Source organism: Caretta caretta, chromosome 20 (assembly GCF_965140235.1).
Source record: "Caretta caretta isolate rCarCar2 chromosome 20, rCarCar1.hap1, whole genome shotgun sequence".
Lineage (NCBI taxonomy): Eukaryota > Metazoa > Chordata > Testudines > Cheloniidae > Caretta > Caretta caretta.
The window spans coordinates 22,323,124-22,346,280 of NC_134225.1; the positions used below are offsets into that span (position 1 = coordinate 22,323,124).

The window sequence follows — 23,157 nt, forward strand, 5'->3', positions numbered from 1 at the left end:
TAGAAAGACCATGGATATTTAATTTATACAAATTACAAGACATTGGCAGAAAAAACATTGCCGGGGGCAGAAAACCAATGACACACTGTTGACTTGATCTTTTCCGAACACACACAAGGAGGGTGGGGGAAAAGGGACATGAAATATTTCATTAGAATTCAAGTTCATGATGTGCTATATCAGTAAAAGTGCATCGTTTAAGTGTTTCTCAGATTGCTGGGCATGTTTAAAGCTGAGGTGAGCACAGAGGGATGACTGGAATTTGTAATTATTCCCCCAAGTCTCTGCTTTCATTAAAAGAAGGGATGGAGGAGCCAGTCTCAAGCTGTTACGGCTGCAAAGAGAACCCTCAGCATGTGAAGTAACCGATGCAGTGACATCTGCCTGAGTTTGCAGAGAGCCTGAATCAGTCACTCTGAAAGGAGGGACCTGCCCTTTTCATTGCAGCTCAGACGCAATGAGAGTACATTAAAATGTCAACATGGCTCACTGTGTCACAGCTCAAAGCATGTGACAAATGAAAGGAAATACTGTAAGAGCTACGTAAATGATCCTCAGTCAGTGCATGTTTTGGGTAGGGTCTACAATAACATGTGGTAGGGGGCATGTTGGTTTCATTCTCCTCTTTTAGATGTTTAGATTGCCACCTTTAAGCTAATTTCTTGTTGAGCACACAAGAAAAACAGGTCAGATCAAATTTATTATTGAAACATACACAAAAAAATGGCCTGGAAAAGATACCATCTCCATTTTCACGTAGTCTCATTGGCGTCGTATCCATCTGATTGCTTAGTGCTATTACAGATTAACAGGAAATATTAGTGATTAGTTATTAATAAGAAAAGTTAGGTTTCTCTCGCAGTAAACATCAGGAAGATGCACAGGCAGGAGGAGTTATGGACGGCAGGAGAGGCATTTTGTGTTTCCGGTGGAAATCTTGTTTTTCAGGAGTTTGTACCGATCTGACAATACAGAACCAGGGAAACAGCCATAGCCGCCAGCTAGAAAACAAGAAAGCAAAGAGGGAAACAGTTACAAAGAGTTCATAGATTTTAAGATCACAATAGGCCAGGGGTGGCCAACCTGTGGCTCCGGAGCCCCATGCGGCTCTTCAGAAGTTAATACACTGCTCCTTGTCTAGGCCCCGACTCCAGGCCTGGAGCTACAGGCGCCAACTTTCCAATGTGCCAGGGGGTGCTCACTGCTCAACCCCTGGCTCCGCCACAGGCCCTGCCCCCACTCCACCCCTTCCCGCCCCCTCCCCTGAGCCTGCCCTGATCTCGCTTCTCCCCCCCAGCCTCCTGCACCCCACGAAACAGCTGATCGGAAAGTGCAGAGAGGGAGGGGGGAGGTAGGAGGGGGAGGCGCTGACCGGCGGGGGGCTGCCGGTGGGCGGGAAGTGCTGGGAGCAGGGGGAAGGGAGCTGATGCGGGGCTGCTGGCGTATTACTGTGGCTCTTTGGCAATGTACATTGGTAAATTCTGGCTCCTTCTCAGGCTCAGATTGGCCACCCCTGTAATAAATCATTAGAACTTCTAGTCTGACATCCTGTATAACAGGCCAGAGAATTACCCCTGTCTGCACTGCATTGTAAACCCGGGTCTGCAGGACCTGGACTTGTGAACTCTGACACCGCCAAACTGTTCAGGCCAAGGTGCCGAGGGGCACGATCCAAGGAAAGATAACTGCCCCCCATTTTACAGGTGGGGAAACTGAGGCATGGAGCAGGGGCGAGTGGGGCTGGGGGAAGTGACTTGCCAGGGATTGCCCAACAAGGTAGTAGCAGAGCCAGGAACTGAATGAAGTTCTCATGAGTCCTAGACCACAAGTATGCCATGAAAGCGTAAAGCGTACCTCGAGCACACCAATTCCTAATGCCACCCCACCAACGATCCTCCCGTTCCTGCTCAGGAAGGTCTGGAACTCCTGCAAGCAGCCCTGGTCGGGGAAAGAGAATCACAGATGCAAAGCGGGCCAGTGATGGGGCCAGTGCGTCTCATCTCGGCACTAATTACAGTCTGTCCCCACAATGGCCCATAGCGGCTCGTTAACTGGGGATGTGATTGTAATATCAAACCTAGGGCTGGATTCTCTGTTGGTGTGAAAAACCAACGGCAGTTCCACAACCTGTCCCTGGGAAAGTTTCTTCTTAGGCCAGGCCTTATACTAGACAGGGTTTACTGATAGAGCTATGCAGCTCTATCAGCAAACCCTCCGAATGGAGATGCAGCATCTACCAGCGGAAGAGTTCAGAGAGGTGACCAAAGAGCAAGCCAGGCAATTCCTTCGTCTTGGAATCTCAATCCAACCAGTTTCCCCGGGAGCAACTCTGCCTCAGGAACTGGCTAATCAGAGCCCGAGGCAGACAGCAAACTCTACCCAGAGCCTTGCTAACCCAAAACTAAGAACACAGAATTTCTTCCCAAGACTGAAAACTTGCTCAGAACGCTAAAAAATAAGAAGAATTTGGAAGACTGTGTATGTCAGCGCCACATTCACTAACAACTCATAGCCTGTCTCCTATGGCAAATACCTTGCTATGGTCTTTTCCTTACCTTCTTGGTGCTGTCCAGTTCAGATTCCGGGCACTCCCGCTTGGGTGGCAGGCAGCAGCCTGCGGGATAAGTCTGGCTGTGCGTTTGGTAGAAGTAGGAGCTGTTGAAATCCTTGTAGTTGTTGAAGCCACAGCACTTCAGCTAGAACGAGAACACCAGTTGATTTACAGCCACAGCCACATTTTAGATTCACGTCCAGGACGGTTTGACTGGGGGGAGGATGTGACCGTTTAAGAAGGCAGTGTTGTAAAAACCTTGCCCTGCCCTGAAAGTGAATCACATAGGCCTAATCGCTAACGGAAGTGGGTGGCTTTGCATTTAAAGTGCTTGGCTGGGACACAGGAGATCTACATTCAATTTCTAGAGTCCCTAGGCAAGATTCTGTGCCTCAGTTTCCCCCATCTGGAAAATGCAGCTAATGATCCTTCCAGCTCCCCCGTGGGCCAGCTTAGACTATCCAGAGCACTAAAGCCCTCCAGCCGGACCCCTAGAAGTGATGTAAGAGCTGCCTCTGCAGGTGCTTAATTTCAAGCATGTGCTCAAGTCCCACTGGCCTTCCAGCATGGAGATTCCCCCTCCCCCCCACACACACACACTGCTGGGGGAATTCCCCTTGCCCGCCATGCATCAGCTAGCCAAATCCATCTCTTCCAGAGGGAATGCCGAAATGCGCCACTGCTCACCTCCTTCATGGTTGTGTCCCAAATTGCAGTCAAGTCGTCCTGCCTCCCGTAATCCTCTCGTAAGGTTTTCACAGCCCAGGTTTTCAAGTGCTCAATGAATATATCAGCCTGGAACCCAGAGACACACACAGATTGGCACCTTGTCTTGTCTTTCAGGAGCTGTTTGGTTTTTCATTTATTGAGCTTAGCAGACAAATGAAACAACCTCCCAGTGCAACGAGCCAGGCATTTAAATGACTGCACCAGCCCTCGGGAGACACATGGCAGATCTAGTGTTTTATACCTTTATCTTCTATTTGTTTAACCCAGGGACGGCCAGCCTGGATCAGACCAATGGTCCATCTAAGGCAATATCCCATCTCTGACAGTGGTCAAAGTCACATCCTTCAGAGGAAGGAATACGATTAATTTCCTTTCCAGGACCCTTTATTTGCATTAACTATCACAACTCTACTTCTAGTACGTATGTAATCTTCCAACCTCTCTCTGAATTTTGCTATGTTCTCAGCCTAAGCACCATTCAGCGGCAGTGAGTTCCACAGATTAATAGCACGTTGTGTGAAAAAATATTTCTGTCAATCAACCCTGAGGTTGACACCTTTCAGTTCCAGTCAGCATCCCCTTGATCTTGTGCTTTGACGGGGGTTTTAAATGTTGACCCAGAGAAAGTCATGAGGATTGGAGTTGGACAAATTGTTATTATTTTGGGGGGGTGCAAAATGCTTGTTGGCCAAAAATGCAGGTTTAGTTGAATTTTCTGCATAGTTTCGGCCAAAAAAAGGGGGGAGGGGTTTCTCCTAAACAGTCAAAACATTTCATTTCTAAATTTAGTTAGATTTAACGAAAAATTCCAAACAAACCCCAAAAGGGTAAAAAGAAACCACCGAGAAACTAAACAAACCCAGGGATGTTAGAGGGGGTGGGATCTGAGTTACGACAGAGAATTCTTTCCTCGGTATCTGGCTGGTGAATCTTGCCCACATGCTCAGGGTTCAGCTGATCGCCATATTTGGGGTCGGGAAGGAATTTTCCTCCAGGGCAGATTGGATGAGGCCCTGGGGGTTTTTCGCCTTCCTCTGCAGCGTGGGGCGCGGGTCACTTGCTGGAGGATTCTCTGCACCGTGAAGTCTTTAAACCACGATTTGAGGACTTCAATAGCTCAGACATAGGTGAGAGGTTTATTGCAGGAGTGGGTGGGTGAGATTCTGTGGCCTGCGTGGTGCAGGAGGTCGGACTAGATGATCATAATGGTCCCGTCTGACCTTAGTGTCCATGAATCTATAACAATTTTTTTTTCAGTTTTTCGTTTTGGCAAGAAAAAAAATGAAAGTTTGGGGTCAACCTGAAATATTTTTGAAAACAATTCCAGTTCAGCCACTGAACCAAATACTCAGTCGCTCACTCAGCTGTCTCTAGGCTCTAGGCATTGTTATTTACCCTGTTATTTACAACATCTAGGGAGACAAGCCTAGGCCAGGGCCCCGGGGGTGCTGCAGGAGAGAACCCAGGAATCCTGACTCCCATGACTTTCCACCTCCCTTAGCAGAATCCCCCTAGGTCCTGTTTTAAGAGGCGGAGGAGAGCCGTCAAACAGTTCCCAGCCTGTGGGGCTCTGACTCAGACACCAGAAGCTGGGAGTGGAACACAGCGGTGGCTCACTGAACGGCTCTGCTCCATACACTCCCCTGATGCTCTGGTACAGGGCAGTGGTGGAGACAGGATCCTGGGCTGGATGGACTCTGGTCTGACCCAGGCTGGCAGCTCGAATGTTCTCAAAGCCCAGCCTTGAACTTACCATAGAAGAGAAGGCGAGGACTACGACAGCCCCCGTGACCTCAGCGATGAAGAGAATCAGGATAATGACAAAGAACTGGAGACAGAGAGAGACCGAGATCAAAAGCCGCCCGTACCGGCACAGAGACCTTTGCAGGAGCCATCCCTGGGGGCTGGAGAAAAGGGTCCACTGGCAAGGTGTGGCAGCCCCAGGCGGTCATGGTCAGAAATAGACCAACACAGCCAAGGGCCAGATTTGGGTATTTAGGCACCTGAAGATGCAGAGCCAATGGGAATTAGGTACCCAACTCACAGAGGCACCTTTTACATTCCAGTAGGCGCCTGTTTTATTAAAGCGCTCGTCAATGCAGCTGACAAAGGTCTAACAAGGTCCAGCAGCTGGAAGTCGAAGCTAGACTCATTCAGGCTGGAAATAAGGGGCACGTTATTAACCGGGACGGTAATTAACCATTCAAACAAGTTTCAAAGGGCTAAGGCAGCTTCTCCCTCGCTGGCAGTGTTCAAATCAAGACAGGATGTTTTTCTAAAAGATCTGCTCTCACTTAAACAGGAATTGAGTCGGGAAGGGTCAATCGGCCTGTGTTATACAGGAGGTCAGGCTGAGGGATCACAATGGTCCCTTCGGGCTTTAGCATCTAGGAATCTGCTTCTGAACTACCTTGTAAATCTGGCTTCCAGCCCCTAGGGGAGACAACGAGTTGTTCGGTGTTAGCTACAGAGGGACCGACTTTTGGATAGTCTTAGAAGAATCTGAGCTCAGAGCTAGCTGGGAAATTATATTTTTCCCCTGGAAATTTTGACAAAATTTTGTACATTTTCATCAAATGTTTCTTAGAATTTTTCAGATTTTCATCCACCTCCTTCCCACAAAAAGTTCTGGTATTTTTCTATCAAAACCTGAAATTTCTCAAAGCCACAAAATGCCGTTGCTGAAAACCAATTCTCCCTCCCCCCACTGGTTTTCAGGGGTTGGGTATTTTTTTGGCAGAAACCTGAACATTTCCAACAACAGTGGGAATTTTGGGGGTGAAAATGTCCAAAAAAACCTTTAGAGGGAAATTTTCCCACTTCCTAACCTGGAGAGATGGCAGGGGTGGGGCAGAGTTGGTGGATGAACTGGAAAAATCATTTTGTGGGAAATATCTCACACGTTTCCACGGTGGGACTCAAACCCAGGCCTGCCGAGTGATCAGCCACCACCTCCTCGTGCTGTCATAGCCTGCCTGCCTGCCCGTCCGCAATCCACAGAGGGTGCACGCCGTCGGACGGTCTGCCCCGGGAGAGCCAGCTGACCGTTGGTTTAACAATCCCTGATTGGCTCCTTGATCCTCCATAAGCCCCTGGGCATCCCAGGAGGCGCCCAGAGGATAACAGTGTGACCAGCTGCCATGACTGCGCTGCTTCTCTGCCTCTGAACAACCGGCATTGACGTTGGCTCTGACCTGTCTCCCGCTCAACCCCGGAACCCCAGTGCTGACCCTGATACCTGGCGCTGACCCTTGGCCTGGACTCCATCTCTGGCTCTGCCCCTCGGCTTGACTCAAGACTCAGACCCTGGGTTTGCCGTTCAGCTTCTCTGACCCCGGGCTTTGGTTCCTGGCTCCTGCCTCTCCTCCTTCCTACCGTCACCCAGGATTCGGACAAAGGTTCAAAACGGAACCAGTTTTGCAGAAGTTGCCATGACCTGCATCCCCATCGTAGGTAGGGGAAACTGAGGCACACAGCGGCGCTGTGTCCAGGATCACTCCGGGAGTCTGGGGCAAAGCCAGAATCTGAAACAAAATGTACTGTGTCCTAGCCAACCCCCTTAACGATCCCTCTAGCCAGGAGCACTTCTACTCTGCACAAAGGTAGGTCTGGCTGCTATCCCCACTGCGTACTGGGGAGAATGAAGCACAGAGGGGAGGCAGCTGGCCTGAGGTCCCAGAGACTCCTGTATCCCAGCCCAGTGCTCTGTCCGTTAGCCCCCAACCCTTCCCCGTGGTGCTGCAGCCCCTACCAGCAGCAGCATGCACTTGCTCTCCTTCATGGCCCCGCAGCAGCCCAGAAAGCCCATGAGCAGCAGGAAGGTGCCAACAGCGATGCACAGGTACCCCACGTTGATCAGCTGCATCAGCTGGGGTGCAGCGGCCCCCAGAATCTGCACGAAGGAGCCTCCATCCACCTTCATCCAGATGCCAATGCCCAGCACGGCCAGCCCGCCCAGCTGGGGGAGAGAGGAGAGAGGCTAGTAAGCAGTGAGCGGCCTCCCTTCATTCCTCACCATGGGAATCATAGAATCATAGAATATCAGGGTTGGAAGGGACCTCAGGAGGTCATCTAGTCCAACCCCCTGCTCAAAGCAGGACCAATCCCCAACTAAATCATCCCAGCCAGGGCTTTGTCAAGTCTGACCTTAAAAATATCTAAGGAAGGAGATTCCACCACCTCCCTAGGTAACGCATTCCAGTGCTTCACCGCCCTCCTAGTGAAAAAGTTTTCCCTAAAGGGCCCTGCGGGGCCACATTCTGCGCAAGGCTCCTTTCTTGGGCTGCACTGCAGCTCCCAGGGTTACCCCCAGCCTGCAGGGCCTTCTCTTCTCCTTCCACACGGGATCAGAGCCCCCAGCCCACCAGCTGCGGTTTTGCCTACTCACAAATATAACGCCATTGAACACAAACATCATCATCTTCAGGAATGAGAAGCAGCCCATCTTCCAGCACCTACATGGAGAGGAGAAGGGGGCAGTAAAGACGTGGGGTTCAGCATGGCCCCGCTCAGTCGCGATGGGGGGCTGTGCAGCGCCCGGCACTACAAGGCCCCCCCCGACTCGGTGTGAATCTCTAGGAACTACCATAATACACAATAAATAAGGTGATAGCTCCGACCCTGCAAAGCCTTCTCAGGCCCAGACTTGTCCAAACTGCCTGAGATAAGAAGTGTGATGTAGAGGGGTGAGGCAGACCACACAGGGGACAGAGAGGATGTGGGTGTTTTCCACTGTTTACAGTGTTCCCAACTCTCACTATATTTGGGCTTTTTCTTAAAATCCCAGCCACTGGAGTCAGGTGATTTTATGAAACTCACAGTTTTCATTTAAAGAAAAAAGAAAAGAAAAATAAAGCAACTTTCTAGCTCTCCCAGCTGCAGAGAGAAGCTTGTAGATGTGATCCCCAAAGACTCAACAAATAGAAGGCATAGAAACAGATCCCCAGAAAATTGATTTAAAAAAAAACAGCTCATGATTTATGCAAGGCCACAGTGACGGTTTCTGAACGGTCAGGGCTAGCAGCGTTCCAGACACTGATATGAAATAACTTCCCCACCCAGCCAGGTTGCAGTGTAGCTCACACCTTGTTTGAAGCTTCCAATTTATAAGGCATCTATAAAAGATGAAAACCTGGTGGTCAGACGTTTTCATAAATAGTCCATCAATTGTCAAACCACTGATCTCGCTTATAACCAGGGCTTATAACTGTCTCGAACATCATCCCCCAAGGATTTTACCTACTGCCAGCAAGAGCCTCCAGGAGCTCAAGCCTTTTAGCTAAACAAAGCAGAGGGTGATGGGTGCCTCGATCACAGTCTGTAAGTACCTACATGGGGACAAATATCTGACCATAGGGGGCTCTTCGATCTAGCAGCCAAAAAAGGTCTAACAAAAGCCAATGGCTGGAAGTTGAAGCTAGACCAATTCTGATTGGCAATAAAGTGCAAATTTGTACCGGTGAGAGTAATTACACACCAGACCAGCTTCCCATGGATCCTGGTGGATTGTAAGCATTGGCAGTTTTTAAATCAAGATGGGTGTTTGTCTCAAGTCTGAATGGATTGAGGGAATCCCCAGGGCCTGTGTTCTCCAGGAGGTCAGACCAGAAGATCACAATGGTCCTTTCTGGCCTGGGGATCTAGGAAGCTGTGAACACGGATCACATGAGCTGCTCATGGCTGTAATAGGCTCAGAACGTTGGTGCATCATGTGTTAACCCTTTGCAAACCACTGAATGCGCAACCGCGGTAAAAAGCAGAGAGGGATTCACTTTCCCCACGGAGCAGGAGTAAAGTACCATAAAGGCGGTTGCTAGGTTTTAAAGCCAGAAGGGACCATTGAGAACAATACCTCACTCTTACATAGTTTCTTCCATCGTAGATTGCAAAGCGCTCCTCAAAAGGAGGCCACTCTCATTAGCTCCATTATGCAGCTGGGGAAACTGAGGCAGGGAAGTGACAGGCCAGGTGCTGAGTGGGTAACAGAACCTCAGTCTGCAGAGTGCTGGTCTTTTGCTCTGGGCACTGGCCCCTGCTCCCTCTGACCTCCTCTGGCACTGACTCCTAGAAACTCATTCAACAATGCCTGCATCAAGCCCGTCACATCCCACTGAGCTAGATTTGGAAGGACATCCGGTCTTGACTGACAGCGGGCATGTGATGGAGAATCTGCCCTGGCCCTGGGGTGGCTGCTCCAATGGTTAATTCCCCTCACGGTTCAAAATCTGCCCCTTCTTTCCCATCTGAATTGTCCAGTTTTGGCTCCAGCCGCAGGGTCTCGTTCGGCCACGATGGGAGAGCTATCTGCTCTTGGTCCTTTCCTCCTGCCATGGCTCCTTGGCACTGGGTCAAGTCACGGGGTGCCCCGTGCTGGGCCAGCAAGGACCGTTGCTCTGTAGCTCCTCACTGCTTCAGGAGCTGGGCTGGTTCCCAAGCGGTGCCTTCCCCGAAATGTGGAAGCTATAAAAGAGGCAGCTGGGCCTGGATAAGCAAGTCACTGAGCCAGGAAAAGGGGGTGGGGAGATCTCAGGGTGACGCGTCTCAGTGAATCCGCGGCTAGTTCAGTGGTGCTCGGCCTTCCCTCCCATCTAGCCCCGAAGACTCTGCACAACCTGTTGGGGGTCGTGCCACCCCAGCCCACGCTCTAGATACTGGAAGGGGGTGAGTCAGGGTGAGCCTAGGAACAGGGGCTTCTGAGCCTTGCAGACTCATCACATCTAATAAGCACTCAGCGCACTGCTCCCGCGCAGGACTGACCAGATCAGACTGGAGCAGGGCCTCACCCGTCTCCCAGCAGCGATGGGACAACCTGCCCTGCGGCTACAGGCTCCCCCTGCACCTCCTCCCTCCACCACTGCTCCCTAAGGCCACCTCCCTGCACCTCCTCCCTGCACCGCCGCTCCCTAAGGCCACCTCTGCAGCATCGTCTCCTAGCCCCTTGTTTCCCTGCAGCTGAAGCTGTTGCCTAGCAGCAGCCAATGGGCTGGGATCCGCCTGCACCCCTTTATCCTGGGGGTTCCATGAACAGCAGCCTCCCACTAGGAGAGCTCGGGGGCCTCAGGGTAGGGCCCTGAAACCTGTCCAGCAGGGAATCCAAAGGGTTCAGCCCGACTCCCTGTTCAGAAGGGCTCAGCCAGGAGGCACCTTCCTTGTGATGTGTGTGGTCTGCAGGGCTGGGATTGCAGGGGGCTGCGGGCTGGAGTTGAGGGGCAGCAGCAGAGCCATGTGGGTGCTGATGGCTGGTGCTGAAGCTCCATCTGCAGCTGGATCCCGGTGCCCTGTTGGCGAGATCCGGGTTCAAAGCAGGCAAAGAAACGCAGGCAAGTCACGCCTACCCTGTGCCTCAGTTTCCCCATCTGTGAAATGGGGGTAACCCTCACTTGGTGGTGGGGTACGGATAAATCCATTGTCCACAGTGCTGGAGAGTCAGGATTGAGAGGCACCGGCAGAGTTGGGGGGAGCCCAGGGCGGGGATGGGGTAGCAGGGGCTGCAGGTCGGGATTGAGGGGCACCGGCAGAGCTGGGGGGAGCCCAGGGCGGGGATGGGATAGCAGGGGCTGCAGGTCAGGATTGAGGGGCACCGGCAGAGCTGCGTGTTGGGAACTACACATCTATGACAGAAGACTACAGAGACCCAGCATTTGAGCATACTGGGTCAGATTTCAGGTTTGCGAGTTGGACTTTTGCAACAAGCCTGAATCTCCCGGGGCCAAATCCTCTGCTGGCGTAAGATGGGCACGACTCCGTTGATTTCCGCAGAGCGACAGCAAAGGGCCAGGCCTCCTTTGGCTATACACACAAGAGAAATGCGGATATTGGACATGCAAAAAGCTCTTACCTCTTGGAGGGGTGGCTGGGAAGTTTGCTCTGTGTGTGTGTGCGGGGTGTGTGTGTGCAGGTGAGTGTCCTGATGTGTGTGTGGGCGAGTGTGTGTGCGTGCGGGTGAGTCTGCTGAGGTGTGTGGCGGTGTGTGTCTCCTTTCCACAGGGTGTGTATGCGGGTGAGTGTGCGGGGGGGGGGTGCGGGTGGGTGTGTGGGTGTGCGGGTGTGCGTGTGTCTCCTTTCCACAGGGTGTGTATGCGGGTGAGTGTGCGGGGGGTGTGCGGGTGTGTGGGTGCCGGTGTGTGTCTCCTTTCCACAGGGTGTGTATGCGGGTGAGTGTGCGGGGGGTGTGTGGGGGGTGTGGGTGGGTGTGTGGGTGCCGGTGTGTGTCTCCTTTCCACAGGGTGTGGCTCCCCACCTGCCACACAACAGCGAGCGGCGGCTCCGGGGTTTGATCTCCGCTCTCTGCTCTGGAATTGCACCTGCTTCTGGGACTTCATCGCCCTCCCCACCTGAGCCCGCCTGAACTCCCAGCCGGGCAGGGGGAGGGGAATGCAGGCAACAGGCTTGTACACTCGCAGCTTTAACGCTTCGCTTCCCGAGGCGAGGGCCGAGCTTTCGGCGGTGCTCTGGGCCCAGCCGGCCGTTGGCCCAGGGGAACGTGGGATGGAGTTCCCTCGAGCCCCCGGGGAGCGCAGGCATTCAGGGGAGGTTACCCTGAGTCACTGGGACTTGGGAAGAGGAGCTTTGGAAAATCCCACCTGTTATAATCTGTGTTATGATAACACCGCTAGGGCCTGGCTGAGATTGGGGCTCCATGGTGCCAGGCGCTGCCGAGACCCCGACCGAGATCAGGGCCCCGTCGTGCCGGGCGCTGCCGAGACCCCGACCGAGACCAGGGCCCCGTCGTGCCGGGCGCTGCCGAGACCCCGACCGAGATCAGGGCCCCGTCGTGCCGGGCGCTGCGCAGACCCTGACCGAGATCAGAGCTCCCTGGTGCCGGGTGCCGCCCAGACCCCAGCCCAGACCAGGGCCCCGTCGCAGTGGGCGCTGCACAGCCACAGAGAGAGAGGCAGCCCCTGCTCTGAAGAGCTCACAGTCTGAAGAGACAAAAGGTGGGAGGAAGGATTATTCTTCCCACTTTACAGATGGGGAAACTGAGGCCCAGAGAGGGTAAGGCAGTAGTTTTAAAAGGTGACTCATGACTGTGGGATTGCTCCTCTGGAGACCTGTCAAAGGGCCTGAATTTCATTTCAGTGCAGTAAAGGAATCTACCTACGTACTCAGAGAGACAAGGGGGGTGAGGACCTTTTACTGGACCAACTGCTGTTGGTGAAAGAGACAAGCTTTCGAGCTACACAGAGCTCTTTTTCAGATAGATCTGTCTATCCCCATACACCCCCTCCGTCTGCCTGTCTGTCTATCCCCATACACCCCCTCCGTCTGCCTGTCTGTCTATCCCCATACACCCCCTCCATCTGCCTGTCCGTCTGAACATGCATCACTGTCGTGTCTGGGGCTGGATCCTGGCCTGCTGTGAATCAGAGCAGAGCTATTGAATGAATTGGCATGAGGCTGATTTACCCCAGTAGGGGATCAGGCCCCCAGAACACAACCAGACCCAGCCATGCTAAACCCAGGGTTGTGAGTTCAATCCTTGAGGGGGCCATTTAGGGATCTGGGGCAAAAATTGGGAATTGGTCCTGCTTTGAGCAGGGGGTTGGACTAGATACCTCCTGAGGTCCCTTCCAACCCTGATATTCTATGATTCTATGATAATGTTGTTGCTGCCCTGTCCTGAGTTCTCTTGCATCCACTGGGCTCTTGGTTTAGCAAGAACATTCAAAGCCAGAGTTGTAAATGAAGGCGATTGGAAGGGTTATAAAGCCTGATGCTTCAGGGCCTGAGCAGACCTTTGGCGGGGAGCGGTCAGGAAGGAGCTGTCCCCGCTGGCTGGATGTCCCATCTCTGCCTTCTGCAGCAGGGTGTCTCGGAGCAATTGTTCCTGGCCCCGCTCAGAGACGGGCCCCTGCTCTGACTGTGCGGCTGAAACAGCTCCGGGAAGCCTGTAAACATTGACCTGAATCAGGGCAGAGGCCTCTGCAGCTGTCAGCGACTGCACGGCTCAGGAGGGACGGATGTGGGGCCGCTGCTCGCTGGAGCGGGGGAAAATCTCACCCCAAGCTTGGCAAACACACCCTGGCGGTTCATGCGGCTGTTCTGCAAAGCCTCACTAGAGGGCGATGTTTCTCCATCTCCCCGCCGGGCTCGGGCCAGGGCCTTGGAAAGCCAGTGCCCGGCGGAGGGAGGTCGGCAGGGGCCTCGCTGTACCCCAGTGCACCGCTGTGCGTTACCCCCCCGCACCATCCCGGCCCTGTTTGCCCCTTGTCGTGGCTCGGTTACAGGCCCCGTCCGTGCCTGGCCAGCCCAACAGCCATCTCCATTCCCAGGGCCAGCCCGGGCCAGGTCCCGCTGGCTGACTGGCCCACCTGTGATCTAGCCAGAGCTCCTGGAGAGCCCAGGCCGTCCCGTTGCACCCAGGTGCCCCTGTGCTGGGCCCAGCCGCTTGCGTTCGGCTAAAGCATCTTCCAAGCAGGCAGCGAGGCTGCATGGGAAGTCACGGGGAGCCAGAGAATCCACCACTTCTCTGGGGAGTTCCCCCCCCAACCCCTCCCCAGTGCTTACTCCCCCGCCCCTGATAAACTTTGTGCCTTATTTCCAGCTGGATTGTGTCCGTCTTCAGCCACCAATATCCCACCGTCAAGAGAATTAGGGTCCCCCCGTTCAGCGCTGTGGATCAGATTTATTGGGCCTGATCCTCAGCTGGTATCAATCCATGGGGCTCGGGCGATTGACACCAGCTCAGGATCTGGCCCCGGGTTAATAGAAATAATTTCAGGATTGGGGGAAAAAAAGTTTGAAAAGAGCTTTTGGTTTGGCTGGAGAATCCGCCCGCCTGCAGCTGCCCGGGGTCCCGAAGGAACGTCTCCTGTCATGATCCTTTGTCTGAAGCAGCTGGCACTGGCCGAGGCGGGACACCGGGCTCGATGGGCCCCCCCAGGCTGAGCCACTGTAACTAACCCTGTTGGTAGCTAATTCAATCTGCTCTGTGCAAATGTTCGTTCCTATTGTAATCGAATCTAAGGCAAGCTAATTTGATCCCATCTGATCTATATTTCTGCCTGTTTCTATTTCTAATTGAATCTTACCCCATCTGTAGAGAGGGAATGAATAAACCAGGGCAATTATCGACTGGTCTACCCCCTGTCCTCCAGCCCCAGCTTCTGGCAGGCAGAGGTTTAGGGACACCCTGAGCATGGGGTGTCCTTAAAGAGGTTTAGGGACACCCTGAGCATGGGGCTGTGTGCCTGCCCATCCTGGCTAAGAGCTGTTGATGGACCTGCCCTCTATGAACTTCTCTGGTTCTTTTCTGAACCCAGTTATACTTTTGGCCTTCACAACATCCCCTGGCGAGGAGTTCCACAGGCTGACTGAGCGTTGTGTGAAGAAATGCTTCCTTTTGTTTGGTTGAAACCTGCTGATCACTGATTTCACTGGGTGACCCCCTGGTTCTTGGGTTATGTGACGGGGTAAATAACACTTCCCAAGTCACTTTCTCCACCCCGGGCATGATCGTACAGACCTCTCTCAGATCCCTCCTTAGTCGTCTCTGTTCCAAGCTGAACTGTTCCAGCCTTTGTAATCGCCTCACACAGCAGCTGTTCCACCCCCCATCACCATCACCCCCCCCAGCACTCACTGCTTAGGGCACCCACAGCTGTTCCACCCCCCCATCACCCCCCCATCACTTGTTGCCCTTCACGGCACTTTTCCCGGTTCTAATATATCTAGTTTGAGCTGGTGTGACCAGAGCTGCGGGCCGCATTCGAGATGCTGGGTGACCTTGGGCACATCCCCTGCCTTCTGTGTGCCTCAGTTTCCCCTCCCGTCCTTTGTCTCTTTAGACTGTGAGCTAATTGGGGCAGGGACTGTCTCTCAATGCCTGTCAGTGCAGCACAGTGGGGCGGTGATCTCGGATGGGGTCTGGGCAGTGCTGGCCCCCTGCACTATCCTACTGTACAGCTGATAATAGGCCGACCCACCAGCCCCACAGAATAAATGACACCCAGCCCCACTCCTTGCATGGGAGGGTGAGGAGTCGGATCTCCCGAAAGTGGGGGGGAGGGACTCCCTGTAGGGTCATTGGTATTTCTATAGGGGAAAGGGCCCCGGGCAGGAGGAGTCTCCGTCTTGATGGGATTTCTCTAGGGGAAAAGGTCTCTCTGCCTTTACAGCTGCATTTCTGTAGGGGATGCTGCTGTTTAAAGGTGTCTTTTATAAAAGCACTGTTTATATAGGGGGGGGTCTCACTGGAGGGGGAAAGTCTGTCTATCGGTGCCCTATAAGGGCCTGTGTAGCGGAAGAGTCTCTCTCTGAGGGCTCTCTGGGGGGGAAGTGGTCTCTCTACGGAGTTCGTCACGGGACCTCTCAGTCTTTAGGGGTTTCAGAGGAACAGCCGTGTTAGTCTGTATTCGCAAAAAGAAAAGGAGTACTTGTAGCACCTTAGAGACTAACCAATTTATTTGAGCATGAGCTTTCGTGAGCTACAGCTCACTTCATCAGATGTTTACCGTGGAAACTGATGAAGTGAGCTGTAGCTCACGAAAGCTCATGCTCAAATAAATTGGTTAGTCTCTAAGGTGCCACAAGTACTCCTTTTCTTTTTGCGAATACAGACTAACACGGCTGTTCCTCTGAAACCTGTCTATATACACACAGAGATCATGAAACAATACCTCCTCCCACCCCACTGTCCTGCTGGTAATAGCTTATCTAAAAAAGAAAAGGAGTACTTGTGGCACCTTAGAGACTAACCAATTTATTTGAGCATGAGCTTTCGTGAGCTACAGCTCACTTCATCAGATGTATACCGTGGAAACTGCAGCAGACTTTATTCTCTGTGTGTATATAAAGTCTGCTGCAGTTTCCACGGTATACATCTGATGAAGTGAGCTGTAGCTCACGAAAGCTCATGCTCAAATAAATTGGTTAGTCTCTAAGGTGCCACAAGTACTCCTTTTCTTTTTGCGAATACAGACTAACATGGCTGTTCCTCTGAAGCTTATCTAAAGTGATCATCAGGTGGGCCATTTCCAGCACAAATCCAGGTTTTCTCACCCTCCACCCCCCCACACAAATTCACTCTCCTGCTGGTGCTAGCCCATCCAAAGTGACAACTCTTTACATAATCAAGTCGGGCTATTTCCTGCATAAATCCAGGTTTTCTCACATTCCCCCACCCCCATACACACACAAACTCACTCTCCTGCTGGTAATAGCTCATCTAAACTGACCACTCTCCAAGTTTAAATCCAAGTTAAACCAGAACATCTGGGGGGGGGGGGGTAGGAAAAAACAAGAGGAAACAGGCTACCTTGCATAATGACTTAGCCACTCCCAGTCTCTATTTAAGCCTAAATTAATAGTATCCAATTTGCAAATGAATTCCAACTCAGCAGTTTCTCGCTGGAGTCTGGATTTGAAGTTTTTTTGTTTTAAGATAGCAACCTTCATGTCTGTGATTGCGTGACCAGAGAGATTGAAGTGTTCTCCGACTGGTTTATGAATGTTATAATTCTTGACATCTGATTTGTGTCCATTTATTCTTTTACGTAGAGACTGTCCAGTTTGACCAATGTACATGGCAGAGGGGCATTGCTGGCACATGATGGCATATATCACATTGGTGGATGTGCAGGTGAACGAGCCTCTGATAGTGTGGCTGATGTTATTAGGCCCTGTGATGGTGTCCCCTGAATAGATATGTGGGCACAATTGGCAACGGGCTTTGTTGCAAGGATAAGTTCCTGGGTTAGTGGTTCTGTTGTGTGGTATGTGGTTGTTGGTGAGTATTTGCTTCAGGTTGCGGGGCTGTCTGTAGGCAAGGACTGGCCTGTCTCCCAAGACTTGTGAGAGTGTTGGGTCATCCTTTAGGATAGGTTGTAGATCCTTAATAATGCGTTGGAGGGGTTTTAGTTGGGGGCTGAAGGTGACCGCTAGTGGCGTTCTGTTATTTTCTTTGTTAGGCCTGTCCTGTAGTAGGTGACTTCTGGGAACTCTTCTGGCTCTATCAATCTGTTTCTTCACTTCAGCAGGTGGGTACTGTAGTTGTAAGAAAGCTTGACAGAGATCTTGTAGGTGTTTGTCTCTGTCTGAGGGGTTGGAGCAAATGCGGTTGTATCGCAGAGCTTGGCTGTAGACGATGGATCGTGTGGTGTGGTCAGGGTGAAAGCTGGAGGCATGCAGGTAGGAATAGCGGTCAGTAGGTTTCCGGTATAGGGTGGTGTTTATGTGGCCATTGTTTATTAGCACTGTAGTGTCCAGGAAGTGGATCTCTTGTGTGGACTGGACCAGGCTGAGGTTGGTGGTGGGATGGAAATTGTTGAAATCATGGTGGAATTCCTCAAGGGCTTCTTTTCCATGGGTCCAGATGATGAAGATGTCATCAATATAGCGCAAGTAGAGTAGGGGCTTTAGGGGACGAGAGCTGAGGAAGCGTTGTTCTAAATCAGCCATAAAAATGTTGGCATCCTGTGGGGCCATGCGGGTACCCATAGCAGTGCCGCTGATCTGAAGGTATACATTGTCCCCAAATGTGAAATAGTTATGGGTAAGGACAAAGTCACAAAGTTCAGCCACCAGGTTAGCCGTGACATTATCGGGGATAGTGTTCTTGACGGCTTGTAGTCCATCTTTGTGTGGAATGTTGGTGTAGAGGGCTTCTACATCCATAGTGGCCAGGAACTATTAATTTAGGCTTAAATAGAGACTGGGAGTGGCTAAGTCATTATGCAAGGTAGCCTGTTTCCTCTTGTTTTTTCCTACCCCCCCCCCCCCCCAGATGTTCTGGTTTAACTTGGATTTAAACTTGGAGAGTGGTCAGTTTGGATGAGCTATTACCAGCAGGAGAGTGAGTTTGTGTGTGTATGGGGGTGGGGGGGATGTGAGAAAACCTGGATCTATGCAGGAAATAGCCCGACTTGATTATGTAAAGAGTTGTCACTTTGGATGGGCTAGCACCAGCAGGAGAGTGAATTTGTGTGGGGGGGTGGAGGGTGAGAAAACCTGGATTTGTGCTGGAAATGGCCCACCTGTTGATCACTTTAGATAAGCTATTACCAGCAGGACAGTGGGGTGGGAGGAGGTATTGTTTCATATTCTCTGTGTGTATATAAAGTCTGCTGCAGTTTCCACGGTACACATCTGATGAAGTGAGCTGTAGCTCACGAAAGCTCATGCTCAAATAAATTGGTTAGTCTTTAGGGGCGCATTTCTGTAGGGGATTCTGCCTATAGCGCTCTGCTTACAAGGGCTGAGTCCATACAGGGCTCTCCCTCAACGTGTAGAGGGAAGCGTCCATAGGGGGTCTCTGGGGGTCTCGCTATAGGGTCTCCGCCCGGGGCCGGGCTGTCTCCGGGCGCTCTATAGGGTCTCCATAGGGGACGCTGCCCCTACAGGGCTCCGGCCGGCAGGTGGCGGCGCGGTCCCGGCGCCCGGACCCGGAAGGTGCCGCCCCCGGCTCGGCCCCGCCTGCCCAGCCCGGCCCGGGGCGCCCAGCGCGGAGCGGAGCCGGCGGCGGCGGGACGGAGCCACATGGCGGCCCCGGAGCGACGGGCCTTCGCCCAGCGCATCAGCCGGTGAGAGACCCGGCGGCCCCCCCGGCGCCCCCCCCCGGGTCCCAGCGCCCCCCCCCGGGCCCCCAGCGCGTCCCCCAGCGCCGCCCCCCCCGGGCCCCCAGCGCGTCCCCCCCAGCGTCCCCCCCCGGGCCCCCAGCGCGTCCCCCAGCGCCGCCCCCCCGGGCCCCAGCGCGTCCCCCCCAGCGTCCCCCCCAGCGTCCCCCCCCGGGCCCCCAGCGCCGTCCCCCCGGGCCCCAGCGCGTCCCCCCCAGCGCCCCCCCCGGGCCCCCAGCGCGTCCCCCAGCGCCGCCCCCCCCGGGCCCCAGCGCGTCCCCCCCCGGGCCCCCAGCGCGTCCCCCCCAGCGCCCCCCCCGGGCCCCCAGCGCGTCCCCCCCAGCGTCCCCCCCAGCGTCCCCCCCCGGGCCCCCAGCGCGTCCCCCCCAGCGTCCCCCCCCGGGCCCCCAGCGCGTCCCCCAGCGCCGCCCCCCCCGGGCCCCCAGCGCGTCCCCCCCAGCGTCCCCCCCCGGGCCCCCAGCGCGTCCCCCAGCGCCGCCCCCCCCGGGCCCCAGCGCGTCCCCCCCAGCGTCCCCCCCCGGGCCCCCAGCGCCGCCCCCCCGGGCCCCAGCGTGTCCCCCCCAGCGCCCCCCCCGGGCCCCCAGCGCGTCCCCCAGCGCCGCCCCCCCCGGGCCCCAGCGCGTCCCCCCCCGGGCCCCCAGCGCCGCCCCCCCGGGCCCCAGCGCGTCCCCCCAGCGTGTCCCCCCCGGGCCCCAGCGCGTCCCCCCAGCGTGTCCCCCCCAGCGCGTCCCCCGGGCACCCAGCTCGTCCCCCGGGCACCCAGCGCGTCCCCCCCAGCGTCGCCGCCCCCCCCGGGCCCCCAGCGCGTCTCCCCTGCGCCCCACCAAGGCACCCACCACTCTGGGCACTGAGCGCCCCACCCAGCACCCCTCCGAGGGCACCCAGCACCCACCCAGAGTCCAGCCCCTCCAGCCTACTTGCCCAAGGGCACCCACCCACCCCTGCCTGAGAGCACCCAGTCCCTACCCAGCCCACCCCAAGGGCACCCAGCGCCCTTGCCCTAGGCAGCCCCTCTGGGGCGCCCAGCACTCACTGCTTAGGGCGTCCACCCCCCAGCACCCACCCAGTGAAGGCACCCAAGGCACCCACTGCCCAGGACACCCACTTCCCAGCCCCCTCAGGGCACCCAGCCCCCAGCCTCATGGTACCCAGTCCCCAACCCACAGTGCCAGCGGTACCCCCCTACTGCCCCCTGTACCTACCCCATGGGCACCCCAGTCTGTGCACCTCCTCCCATCCCTGTGTATCTCCCTCTGCATCCCGTGGGCCCCCCTAAGCCTACGGTGCCCCCACTCCCAGCCCCGATCCTCCCCATGGCAAGCTAATGGGCAGCCACCCCTATTCCTGACCCCACAGGCCCCTGTGGGGCACCCCCCATTTTCCATCCACCCACGAACACCCGCAGCCCTGATCCCTCCCCTGTGGGGCACCTCTGAGCCCCACAGCTCCCTCTGCACTGGGGGCGCCATGTCCCCATCCCGTCTGACAGCCAATAGCCTGGTGCTCCCGAAAACCTGCTTCCACCTCCCAGCAGAGCCCCCCCCCTGCCAGGCGTAGGCTGAACAGGCCAGGGGGGGTCCCCAGGATGTGCACTGGGGGAAGGGGATAGAATCCTGAGCAGCTTCCTAGCACGGCCTTGGTGGGGTGGGTCTCTGGGGGAGGAGTCCTGTGCCCTGTGGGGTCCCAGCTGGCATCCCCCCTTCCCCCCCAGGTGGGCGTGTGAGCCAACCACCCCTCCTACCTTTGCCGGATGGGAGCATCCCCCGCACTCGCCTCTTTCTAAAGATGTGGGATTGGGCGCCGATGGGGCTGAGAACTGGAGTCCCCCCCCCCCCCCCCCCAAATGTGAGCTGAGCCCCGGCCCCAGAAGATGGCGGGGCAGCCAGGTATCCCCGCTCTCCCCTTGTAAGGCGCATTGGTGACTTCTTGCACGTGCTTGTGCCGGGCGTGTCCCGTCGTGAAATGCTGGAGCTGTGCGGGGCCGGGTCGGCGTCCGAGACGCCAGGCTGCCTGTGGTGCGGGAGGCCCGGTGTGTTTCAGGAGGGTGCCCCGTGACGAGGTGGGTTTTACCACCCCAGCGTTCGTGGCTGTGCTTTTAACAGCTCGCCGTCGCCCCACAACCTTGGCACGGCTGCAGCCTCGTGTAGACGCTGCTGTGAGAGGGTGACCGTAGCGGGCGCTGGTCCCCCCTTCGGGGAGCCTAGTGCAGACGGGCTGAGATGATCGCCGGTGGGAAGCATGGGCTGGCCCCGCGACAGCCCTCCGTTCCGCACGAGCGCTGACTCGGGCCAGGTAACGCGGCGACATGACAAGTGGCCCGTCTACACAAGGATCGTAACCCGTGTGTGCCTAAGGGGCTAACGCCCTCTGGATCCAGGCAAGACCTGCCCTAGGCCACGGTCACCAGCGCCTCCTCCCCTTCCCGGCCCTCGGCCAGCCCCACTCTGGCATGTATTGTTTCATCCCGCGGAAGGAAATTCTGACCCATTTCCTGGCTCTCCCCGCTGGGACCAGAGCTGGCCCTGCCGTTTTTAATTGCTGGACTTTGTTGCCTTGCCTGCTTGGGGGGCGTGTGTGTGTGTGTGTGTGTGTGTGCAGGGGTTTGCTTTTCCTCCAGTTTGCAAAGTGTGGGGCTAATGCTCTGGCAAAGCGCTGGTGTCTCGTAGGTGGAAGGCGGGGAGCTGGGCCCACCCACGCACCCATTCAAATTTAAATAGCAGTTCGTGGACGTTGAACTGTGTCGGTTTTGTTCTGCGGCCGGAGTCTTGGATTTGTGTCCCGTCGTTTTCTTGTTCTGTAAAAAAACCAAACCCCCCAACTCCACACACAACCCAGCTCAGCGTCCGGCAGTCGCCTGGCAATAACCAAAGGAGTAAGAGCAGGATCTCCGGGGTGTGTGTTGGGGCAGGGTTGCAAAATGGACGATGCCGGGGCCTTTGGGTCATCTCATGAGCTGGCAGCAAGCGGGGAGCAGGTGTGTGAATAATTCAGTGCTCTGGGCTCTTCCCTCCCCCTGCCTCTGTGGTTGCTTTCGGCTTCCTCTTTCCTTCGCCAGGCTCCTGGTGGCGGATGTGTGTGCGGCGGGCTGGGCCGCCGGGCCTGTGGCTGCACTTGGCCCCGCTGGTTTCCAAGGGGAAGGCAGAGGGGCAGCGGGCAGAGACACGTCCCGTGGGGTTAGCTTGGGGGCGTAAGAGACGGGTCTGGGACCTGGGGGACCTGCCCGGGCTGCAGACTCCCTTGGGCAAGTCTCTTCATTTACGCATCTAAGGTACTTGTCTGATCCCCATCCCCGGGGTATCTGGGCGCCTCACAGGGCCCAGGCCAGCGCTCTAACCACTGCACCATCCTTTCCCTCCACTCTCTTGGCCTTGGTTCTCCCAGCTGCAAAAATGGGCACAAAAGTCCTCCCTCCCCCCTCTTGTCTCATTGGACTGTGAGCCCCTTCTGGCAAGGACTCTGTACAGCACCCAGCACAGCACCCGGCACAGCAGGGGAGCCTCCCCACTGCTCCAGGGCGGGGCCCTTGCAGCGATCACAAGGCTCCAAGGTGCTATCACAGAATCCATAAATAATCCATCGTACAGCCTGCGGCAGGAGCCTGTCTCTGAGCTAGTCCCAGGAGCGCAGGGCGACTGTCCCTACCCCAACCCCTCCCATTCGCCCCTAGCTCCCAGCCTGTGGGGAGCTGGCGAGGACAGAGTCCGCGATGCGGGAACTCACAATCTGGCAAGACAATCCTGGCTTTGCTGGTGACATCGGGCCAGGCATCCCTCCTTGCCTCAGTTTCCCCATCTGTAAGGGGGGTGAGTGATCTCCCCTAGCCTCTGCAGAGGCGGGTGGCCCATGCTGGATGAGAGCCAAGGCAGGGATTTAGGTGCCGGGCTCCCATTGAGTTACTTGGGGGCCTGACTCCCTTCAGCTAAAGGGGGCCCGGTGTTACTGTGGGGCTGCAGGTGGCCGGGTTCCCCCTCCCCACAGCCAGCGTACCGGAGAGAGGGAACCAGTCGCCACCAGGCTTCCTGGCCCTATCCCGGCACCTCGGAGCCGGACAGATGTGCCCCTCCCCGCCCCCACCCACACACACAGGGCCAGGTTGACTGCAGCTTATTTACGGCCTGCACATCCTCCCCCAGACATGGCACCGCCCCACTTCCCCTGCCCTGAGCTCCTGGCTGGGCCTGCCCCGGAGGAGGGGAGGGGGCAGGAAGGCTGTCCCGCGGCTGGACCACTCCCCTGGCGTTGTGGATTCCAGGGCCCGAGGGGACCCCGGTGAGCAGCTGGTCTGACCGGCCGCCGGGTGCCCCG

General features: G+C 55.7%; 2 protein-coding genes across 13 annotated transcripts in view; one reads left to right on the plus strand and one right to left on the minus strand.

Annotated features, from left to right (window-relative positions):
- LOC125627565 (tetraspanin-1-like) lies at positions 1–13,116 on the minus strand. Of its 2 annotated transcripts, none has more exons than XM_048831788.2 (8): positions 13,015–13,116; positions 7,668–7,734; positions 7,032–7,238; positions 5,034–5,108; positions 3,239–3,346; positions 2,556–2,696; positions 1,855–1,938; positions 1–1,001 (listed from the first exon to the last, which is right to left on the minus strand). In XM_048831788.2, the coding sequence occupies exons 1-8, from the start codon at positions 13,065–13,067 to the stop codon at positions 945–947; spliced, it is 792 nt and encodes a 263-aa protein (XP_048687745.1). In that variant the 5' UTR covers positions 13,068–13,116; the 3' UTR covers positions 1–944. The 2 variants fall into 2 exon arrangements, with proteins under 2 accessions (XP_048687745.1, XP_048687746.1); XM_048831789.2 differs by lacking the exon at positions 13,015–13,116 and adding an exon at positions 11,118–11,198.
- Positions 13,117–18,681: 5,565 nt separating this feature from the next.
- DOCK6 (dedicator of cytokinesis 6) overlaps positions 18,682–23,157 on the plus strand; it is a 63,920-nt gene continuing 59,444 nt past the window's right edge. For 6 of the 11 annotated variants that reach the window (XM_075121789.1, XM_075121790.1, XM_048831743.2 and 3 more), the window contains exon 1: positions 18,683–18,798. In XM_075121789.1, coding sequence (XP_074977890.1) covers positions 18,755–18,798 — 44 coding nt within the window. In that variant the 5' untranslated portion in view covers positions 18,683–18,754. Of the gene's footprint in view, positions 18,799–23,157 lie in introns of all 11 variants that reach the window. The other 5 variants (XR_012665652.1, XR_012665653.1, XM_075121792.1 and 2 more) reach the window with 1 other exon arrangement.